This window comes from Nanorana parkeri, unplaced genomic scaffold (assembly GCF_000935625.1).
Source record: "Nanorana parkeri isolate BGI_ZX_2015 unplaced genomic scaffold, ASM93562v1 scaffold2095, whole genome shotgun sequence".
NCBI classification, from domain to species: domain Eukaryota; kingdom Metazoa; phylum Chordata; class Amphibia; order Anura; family Dicroglossidae; genus Nanorana; species Nanorana parkeri.
In genome coordinates, this window is record NW_017308363.1 from 47,992 (window position 1) to 57,295 (window position 9,304).

At 44.3% G+C, this 9,304-nt stretch overlaps 1 protein-coding gene across 1 annotated transcript in view; it reads left to right on the top strand.

Moving 5' to 3' along the window:
- The first annotated feature begins 759 nt into the window (after positions 1-759).
- Positions 760-9,304, top strand: part of LOC108800670 (microfibril-associated glycoprotein 4-like) — an 11,678-nt gene continuing 3,133 nt past the window's right edge. Inside the window, exons 1-4 of the mRNA XM_018572664.1 lie at positions 760-771; positions 7,503-7,508; positions 7,876-7,973; positions 8,353-8,507. Coding sequence (XP_018428166.1) covers positions 7,507-7,508; positions 7,876-7,973; positions 8,353-8,507 — 255 coding nt within the window. The 5' untranslated portion in view covers positions 760-771; positions 7,503-7,506. The remainder of the gene's footprint in view (positions 772-7,502; positions 7,509-7,875; positions 7,974-8,352; positions 8,508-9,304) is intronic.

Genomic DNA, 9,304 nt, shown 5'->3' on the forward strand with positions numbered 1-9,304 from the left:
TGCGATATTGCATTGTTGGTGGTACCATTATTGGAGCCTTTCATGTTAAAATGTTGTTTGCCTATCTAGTGAGCACTATGAGTACCATCAATCTGCCAACCATATTTCCAATACTGCAATGCTGCTGCTGCCACCATTGGAGCCTTCCAGTTTAAATATTGTTTGTCCGTCTAATGAGCACTGAGAGTACCATCAATGTACCAATCATAGTTCCAATATTGCAGTGTTGCTGCTACCACCATTGGAGCCTTCCAATTTAAATATTGTTTGTCTGTCTGGTAAGTGGTGGGGCCAATATCACTGTACCATCCCTCGTTGTAATATTCCAGTGTTGTTGGAGCCTTCCATGTTAAAATATTGTTTGTCTGGGGAGCTCTGATGGTACCATCAATGTACCGCCCAGCGTTGAAATATCTCCATGTTGCTGGTAATACCAATGTAGACTTTAATGTTAAAATATTGTTTGCCTGTCTGGTGAACATTGGATGCAACATCACTGCGCCATCTCTTGTTGCAATATCGCAGTGTTGCCATAATTAGCATTGTGGCCTTCCATGTTAAAATATTGCTTGTCTGTCTGGTGAGCTTTGGTTGTACTCATCTCGTGCCACCCAGATCTACACAGAAATAGCTCTTACTCTAGAGTTTAGGACTGAGGTGAAGTTCCACTTAACAGTATTCTATGTCTTAAAGTATTGTTTTAGTAATACCCTCTGCATGCATTCATCCCTCCTGTCCTCAGTGTCTAGTTATTATCGCTGCCACATAAAAGTATTTTCTCCCAAAATTTGTACTTAAGGTACAGGTACAACAACAACAAAAAGATTTGCACAGCATTACCTTCTTATTAAAAGGAAAATAAACCCCATTTATACACAAGAGTGGTCTATCGTTTTTCTTTTTAGACATTTTAAAGTAAACCTGTCCTTAGATCTTGCAAGGCAAAGCAACAAGTTGACTTGAAAAGCCCCCTCCTACCCAACAATTCATACCACTGTCTCATCGGGTTTGGCCTCTCTGAGCTGCTAAGGGAGGGAAGCTGAGGAATTTATACTCCAGTAACCCAGAGAGTTGTGGATGAAAGAGGCCTCAGCATGGTGAATAAATGAGCACCCCACTACTCTGTCACAACTGGAAACTCTGTTTGCATCAGGGTCTTGATGCGTAGGTGTAAATTGGGACCTCGAACCGTAGCACCTTGCCGTTTGCTGGTTACAGCACACAGATACCTTTATACATATTTAATACCTATACCCACCCTTTTACCTCTTTTGTGGCTACAAAACTGTTTAAAATGGACCTACACTATGAATTTAGGTCTCCTTAAAGTTGAACCATAAGAGGATTATTCCTTTTATAAAGATCTTTAGCTAGTATATGTCTTTAAGATTTATATTGCCTTACTGTAACCACCTGCACAGCAGGGCTGAGTTTGTGAGATAGCGGTCCAGGCAGAGAGCTGGCAATAGAATCTGCTAACAAGACGAGAAAGCAGAGCGAGCAGAATGAAGTCTTCTTCATTGTGGTGGTACTTCCTCCGTAACCAATCACAGGTAGGGGGTCAGGTCAGTGACCAAGTTAACCGCTGGTCAGTACTACTTACCTTACTCAATTTAGTGCTGCATCTGCCCCTATGGTGCATGGCTGTATATATTTCTGGATTTTACTCTGAGTGTTGAGGCCGCATCCAATCAGAGTGGCCTCCTCCTATTGCCTATTTAAACTCAATGCAGCTTCCAGCTCACTGCCCGAGCAGCACTTTTCCAAGTTAGCTGCTAAGTCCCTAGTAAGCCTCCCTGCTATCCAGCCTGCTACTTTCTGATTTCCTTCTCTAGCTAGTTCCTGGTTATCCATGTCCACCTTGTGTCCGGACCAATTATTTTTTCCTGGTTATCCATGTCTGCCTCCTGCCCTGACCATTGACTTGTTCCTAGCTATCCATGACCACCTCTTGCCCTAACCTTTGACTTGTTCCTGGTTATCCATGTCTGCCTCCTGCCCTGACCTCTGACTTGTTCCTAGCTTTCCATGACCACCTCCTTCCCTGACCATTGACTTGTTCCTGGTTATCCATGTGTGCCTCCTGCCCTGACCATTGACTTGTTTCTAGTTATCCATGACCACCTCTTGCCTTAACCTCTGACTTGTTCCTGGTTATCCATGTCCACCTCCTGCAATGACCTCTCACTTGTTCCCGGTTATCCATGTACGCCTCCTGCCCTGACTTCTGGTTTGTATCCTGATACTCCCAGGTCTCCTCTCCATTCCCTCTTCCAGTGTGGTTCCTACTCCACAGCTCTGACACCCAGGTCTAACCTGTTCCATGATGTTTTACTCTACAATGAACCGGCTGTCAGTCTACACTTCTTCAGGAAGCCTACCTGCTCTCATTGGCTATCCCTTAAAGCATAGCTAGAGGTTCCACGCCAGTATAGAGGGCACCCTGACTGGTATAAAACCCAACTCCAGTCTCCACACACACTCCACACTTGTATTTTTATAATTGTCTGGAGGACTATATCACTAAGTAATAATGTATTCCAAAGTTTGGCTTTAACTTAGGTCCAGTGGGCCACTCCTGCGACAGGTACAGCAGCTCCTATATGTGTATCTCACCTGTAATTTTCTGGCAGTGCAGCTTTAAATAATTTACATTTGATTGTCTTAACATAGTGCAAATAATGTTCTGGTCAGGACAATAAGATTTGACCGGGCATAGATGAAATAGAGAGCAACTTCAGATTGAACAACACAAAGTAAACAACGAGAAAGGTCACAAGTTCCACGTTCCGCATTTCCATTATTGTTTTTGAGGAAGTCAATTTAACGGCAAAATGTCGTACTACGAGTGTCCCAATAGCTGGGTTGGGAAACCATAATGTGGAACTTTCAGTAAGTCTGCAATAGATTCCCGACATGTCACAATGTATACAGTGTACAGCAACAAAACAATTGTTTGATCAAGCTCTGCCTTTTATTTAAAGTGATATTAAAGTCAAGAGGTTTTTTTTAATCTATTTCACATGCTGATGAAATCACTTACAATGGATGCTGCTCCTTGATCAGTGGCGGAACTACCAGGGTCGCAGAGGTCACAGCTGCGACCGGGCACTGGAGTTCCGCCACTTAGAGGGGGCCCAGGACAGGAGGATGGAGCCCATAGTAACCGCTAACATCAGTACCGCGACCTCTTCCTCCTGTCCTGGGCCCTGCATGATTCACGCTGCTCACCTCGCCTTGTTCCGGGCGCAGCGTGAAGAATGATAGAGACGGCGCAGCAGCCAATGAGTGGGAAGCGGGTTATCCCCGCCCCCTCATCACACAGAACTGCGTGTGTTCTATGGAAAGCTCCAACATCTGGGTGTCAGAGGCGTGCTGCTGACACGAAGAGGGAGTTATGGGGAGCTTAGATTATGAAGGGGACCTGTGAAAGGAGAGTGTGGGGTCAGGGAGCTGAAAGCTGGGGACGAGAAGTGGGGAAGCTGGGGACATGGAAGAGGACGGGGTTTGGTTTGAATTTTTTTTGTCTAAAATCTTTTTTTTTCTTTAAAGTATCTAATCTTTTTCTTCGAACTTGAAACAAAAAAACCCAAAAGGGCGCAACACTGGGTGGGCTAACTGACCGGGTCGGGAGACCCAGGAAAAATGACAGGAAAATAGTGTGACAATGGGTGCACTGGGCGAAAAACCAATGGATAGCTGAGGAAAAAGAATAAACACTTACATTTTAATTCATGGGACCAGAGGATGGACGGCCGGTGCAAAGGATCGGGTCATCCGCGGTGTCTACCTGGAATTGGTGAGCCAGGGGATGTGCATCCACACGGACTCACACAGCGGGCCACGGACTGAGTCCCCATTCCTGTGGTTGCTCTTTTCCCCCCCTTTTCTTCCTCGCCCACAGCCTCCTCTCCCCGTGTGGATGCACATCCCCTGGCTCACCAATTCCAGGTAGACACCACGGATGATCCTTTGCACCGGCCGTCCATCCTCTGGTCCCGTGAATTAAAATGTAAGTGCTTATTCTTTTTCCTCAGCTATCCATTGGTTTTTCGCCCAGTGCACCCATTGTCACACTATTTTCCTGTCATTTTTCCTGGGTCTCCCGACCCGGTCAGTTAGCCCACCCAGTGTTGCGCCCTTTTGGGTTTTTTTGTTTCAAGTTTGCAGATACACAGGCACTCCTCCTGGGTTTCAGGGCTGCACACGATCTAGGGTCATACACTGTTCACCCCCTTATTACCATTACAAGAGCGCTGTTTGTACGTTTTGTGTTTTAATCTTTTTCTTCGGGGGGCCCTGCATGGATTCATGCACCAGGGGCCCTGAGGTCACTAGTTACGCCCCTGTCCTTGATGTTTAGTTTTAGTTTGCTGCAGAATCAGGTGGTCCCCTGAGCACTGGCCCTGATCCTATCCTATTTCTGGGTGGCTCCTTTCTCTTGCTGGGTCCCATGAAGCCACCTTTGCATAGTAGCAGTAAGTAGTAGTAAGACACGCATGCTAGTAAGCTGTGTGTCTCCACAAACACACAGGTATAGATGGACAAGTCTATCCCCTGCTTCTTCCTCCTCCCTTCTCTAGTCTAGTAAATGGATGGCTGTTGGAGACTGATCTCTCCCTTGTGATCTTGTACTGGACGGGAAGTTCAGGGAAGTGGAGCTCAGACAGTTGGTACCAACTGTTTAGAAACACAATGACTGTAAGTGTTTGCACAAAAAAATCTAAAGAGATATTTTCTGCTTCAATTATTTTATTAGGTTTTTGTCAACAAAAAAGACAGCAGACAATAAATAACAAGCAACCGAAAAGAAAAGACAGGTATGATTACATGTACAGGGAGAATAGTGTGCACGATATACATGAAAATAGTCAACATTTTAAAGTTTTATACATAGGGTGTTTAATCCAGCACTCCCATGCTGTAAGGTAGGATTCAAATTTAGCACTTTTTAAAGCAAACATACGTTCCTAGGCACATTAGAGGTTCAACCTATGGATGACATCATTGTAATTTGGTAGGGAGGGGTCTCTCCAATGTTGGGCAATCAGCGTCTTAGCTGCTATGAGGAGATGCAAGAGGACTGTTGTAGCTCGGGGCGGGAGAACCTCTATGGACAAATGTAGCAAGGCTGAGACTGCCGTAGGGGCTACCGTGCTCCTAGCAAGTTCTGACATTAGCTTGAAGATATGGCTCCAAAAGGATCTAACAGGCTTACAATTCCAGAAAACATGGCTCAATGAGCCAATCTCGTTGCAGTGTCTCCAACACAATGGTGAGTGACCCTTGCCAAATTTTGCTAGTTTATATGGTGTATGGTACCACCTATGCAGAATTTTCTGTTGTAATACGCAGTGGTCAGAACATGAGAACTAGAGCCAGCGTACAATATCCTGATGGCAGCCTGCCATTGGGCATCAGAGATAAAGAGATATTTTGATGTTCAATGTTTATTTCTTTGATCCGGATGCATATGGATATGGATTATTGAGAAAAGTTTTAGAGTTTAATTCTTTATTTGGGACATGACACAAGTACAAACACAGCCGTGTATATACATTGCTTGTCCGGGGCTTGGTGGGACAATATATTACATTCTTCCATGATTGTCTTCTATTTTTCCATAACATCATTATTCTGTGTATTCTAAGAGGTTTGCTGTCCAAATTGGTAACAATAATACGAGGCGTCCATTGTCTTTTTTTTTTTTTTGTATATAAACTCTCATAACTTCTAATGGGTGTGTGGGGGGTGTGGTGATGTCAAGGAAAACGTTTATGTGAGGGGATAGGCTGCAAGAACAAAGGGGGAATAGGCGAAAGTGGGGTTAGGGAAGTGCTCAAGAGGGTGCCGGGGGAAGGAAAAGTGGGAGAGATGTATGTGCGTTTGGGGGGTTATGGGGGTGAGGTGCAACAAGACGGTCTTTAGGTGGGAGGATGGGTGGATGATCCGGAGTGAGATCACATGTGTAAAATGTCAAAATCTGGAAGGGAAGGTGTAAGGGAAGTGGTGTGCATCCTGCTCTGCAAAAATAGTGTGATGACATGGCTTTACCTATAGCAGCCACCTTTCCCTTAAGTCTAGTATGCTTTCCTGTACTTGGATGCCTCGATGACTTGAGCACTATATTCACAGCTGCCAGGACCATCAGCGGGAGAGTTCAAGTAAGGGTGGTAGATGATGCGGAGAAGGTTGGTAATCCATAATCCAAGGCAAGGTTCGGGACAGGCGGTGTTTAGTGAGAGTAATGCATTATCCAAAGCAAGGTTCAGGGGAGGCAGAGTTAAAATAAAGTAATCTATTATCCAATGTGAGGTTCTGGGAAGGCAGCATTCAGAAGGAGAAATCTGCATTCCAAAGCAGTGGTCAGCAACAGCAGAAACAGGCAAAGCAACAAGACACGAGTCGGCCGGGGGCAAGGCAGCACGAAAAACACTCTGGGCTTGTGATTCTCAAATAGAGCACAAAAACTCCTCAATCAGATGTGAGGTGGCTGGGCGGCTCCAGATGACTAATATCTAGCAAATGAAAAAGAATAAGATAGTGAAGAGTAAGATATAAAGCAAAAAGAAGGGGTAGAAAGTGTCAGAGGAAAGAGAATGTAGGTAGAAGGGGGACGTGTCTGGGGTAGGTTCATTAGCATGTTGCTCACAGGCTCATCTGTGGGGGCTGTGGTGGGAGATGGCGATAATGGACGGAGGTGAAGATGATAGTCAGGGCATCAGCAGGATCCTATGAATGATTTGTATTTGAACACAAATAGTTGTGCCCAAGCCAATCAAGTAGACAGAAAGTTTGTCATTGTGTCCGTTTCTATCCTCTTCCATCTTGCGAAAAGAGTTGGTTTTGTTGACCTTTTCCAGTAGGGCGGGGGCTAGAGTTTCCATTGAAAGATTGGGACATTTGTGGAATTTATCAGGAGTGGAGTAGGAAAATTCTTATATTTCATTGAGTTGGTCTCTTAAATGTAGGAGACAAAGTTCTGGGATTAGTGTAATAGGATTGCCTGAAATGTTGGCCAATGTTTCTGTGAATGAATCCCTGAAAAGATTTATTCCCATTGCATTCCCACCAGTTCCTTTCTCATTGGAGCATTTCCAGCACAAAGCTGAAGCAGAAGGATATAGTCTACGTAGTCTACACACCATTGGGCCGGCAATTTGTATGATGTTTCTTGCATTCTGGTGCTACTCTGTGGTCTAGTTGGCATGCGGAATACCATTGCTGATCGTTAAATAATTTTTTTATTATTTTATTAATTGTAAATCTAATTTTTGTCCTTTCATATGCACATCAGAGTAAACAGGACACGGATGTAACACGGATGTAATAGCCAAGTCATGTATCCGGAGAAAGGATGCGTTTTCTGAAGGTGTGGTGTCCCAACACAATAGTCCTATTGTGACATACAGGATCACACTGTATATATAAAGTGTGTTAGCACAGCAACTGTCCAGACCCAGAACCAGGACACAACACAACATACCATCTCACTCACAGAGTCTCATGTAAGTTGAGAAAAGGAACTTTGTGCTGTGTGGTTGGTGAGTATGTACAGTTATTCCTGTTCATTTTTACTGTCATTACAATGGACTCAAGTCAGCAGCTCATGTCTGCCCACTTGGCTCTTGGCTGCTATAGGTGGCTGACCCGCTGACACTCGGTGACAACCCAAGCAGAGCAGAGCTAGCTGTCCCTCTCAACTCCGGAGTATTTTTTCACAATAGCTATAGGATGTAGAATATTTTTTGAAATAGGGCCCTTAGGTGTGCAAAGCCTCAATTTTTTGGAAAGCAAAGGTCAGAGACTGCTGAGACTTGTAGTCTGCTATCAGACTCTGGGTAAGAAATTACTAATCATGTCTTTTCTCAGCAGGTGGAAGATGTGGATCTCTCTCACCTCCTTCACTCTGTTCCTCATTATACACAGAGCCTGTCATGCTGCCCAGGAGGTGCCAAGGAACCAAGATAACAGTACGAGAAACTAGATATTTATGATTTGGTCTCTTCACTATCTTCAAATATTAATTAGACTAAATGATCTCTGAAAAACCTAACACCCACCATCATTTCCTGTCTTTGCTTGTTACGTTTTAAAATCCAGCCCAAACTTTTGTTTTCCTATTCCATTTCATAATTATAGCTGAAGCCCCCACAGTATCTCAGGGGGGATATTATGTGAAATGTATGTAAAGCCAAAAATGACAAACCAGGTTGAGCTTTCTGCTTTCAGGAAGATGTTTCTGCTCAGGCACAATAAATGTTACTAATGCTCCATATAACACAGCAAGTCTTCACTTCTTGAGTTCCGTTTGAAGTCCACTTCAATTCTTCATGATTCTTCTGTTTCCAGTTAATATTTGTTCTGATAGCTGTCACCCGCATGACTGCTCCGATGTGTGGGCTCAAGGTCTGAAGACAGATGGAGTATATCTCATCTACCCCGGGGGACTCTCCACACCCGTACCTGTGTACTGTGATATGACTGGAAAAGATGGAACCTGGACTGTAAGTACTCAATCAACCAACTCTGATCCTAACCATTATCATCCTCTCCACTACTCTGAAATCTATGTGAAGGTTCTCATTTATCCCGGTCATGGTATAGCTAGTAGTGGTTCTTCACACTCAACTGGACTTGTTTTACAATGTTGAAAATGCTTATGGTTATCCATATGTTAGCTTCATCCAACCACCATGAAATGTGTTAAGATTTTGCTAATTATTGTTATAATGTTATATTCCTGAAAAGGTAAAAACATGAGAGGATCAAGTGATAAATGTCACATACTGAGGTCCATATCCACAAAGAGAGAGAAATTCAAGGGGATTAGAGGAGTACAGCTGAAGCTTCATGGACACACAGGTGTGCACTGGAGTCACAGGATATCACAGGATGCTGTGGGGTGCACTGGGGTCGTGGGGGTGCATAGGAATCACTGGCGAGCAAAAGATGCTCAGTGGTGACTGGGTAACACAGGAGACTCTGGGGTCACTGGGAATACACATAAGGAGCCAATGTATTTGTTGACACTGGCAGCAAGGGAGGCTTGGTGGACACAGATCATGGAGGCCAGGAAAGAAGAGCACAGATAAGATTTTAGCAGGGGGGAGCTCAGCTTAGGCATAGTGATCCTTTGCTCAAACATTGAGTTACTTGCACTTCACTATTTAAAGCTGTACAGAACAGGAGACCTGGGAAACCTGGAAGTGATGGAGGCTGTAGGCTGGAGGGGGCTCCCTGTGCTGGATCAGGGAGAAAGAGAGTGTGACAAAATTAAAATTTCAACTGAATCAGTGCATCT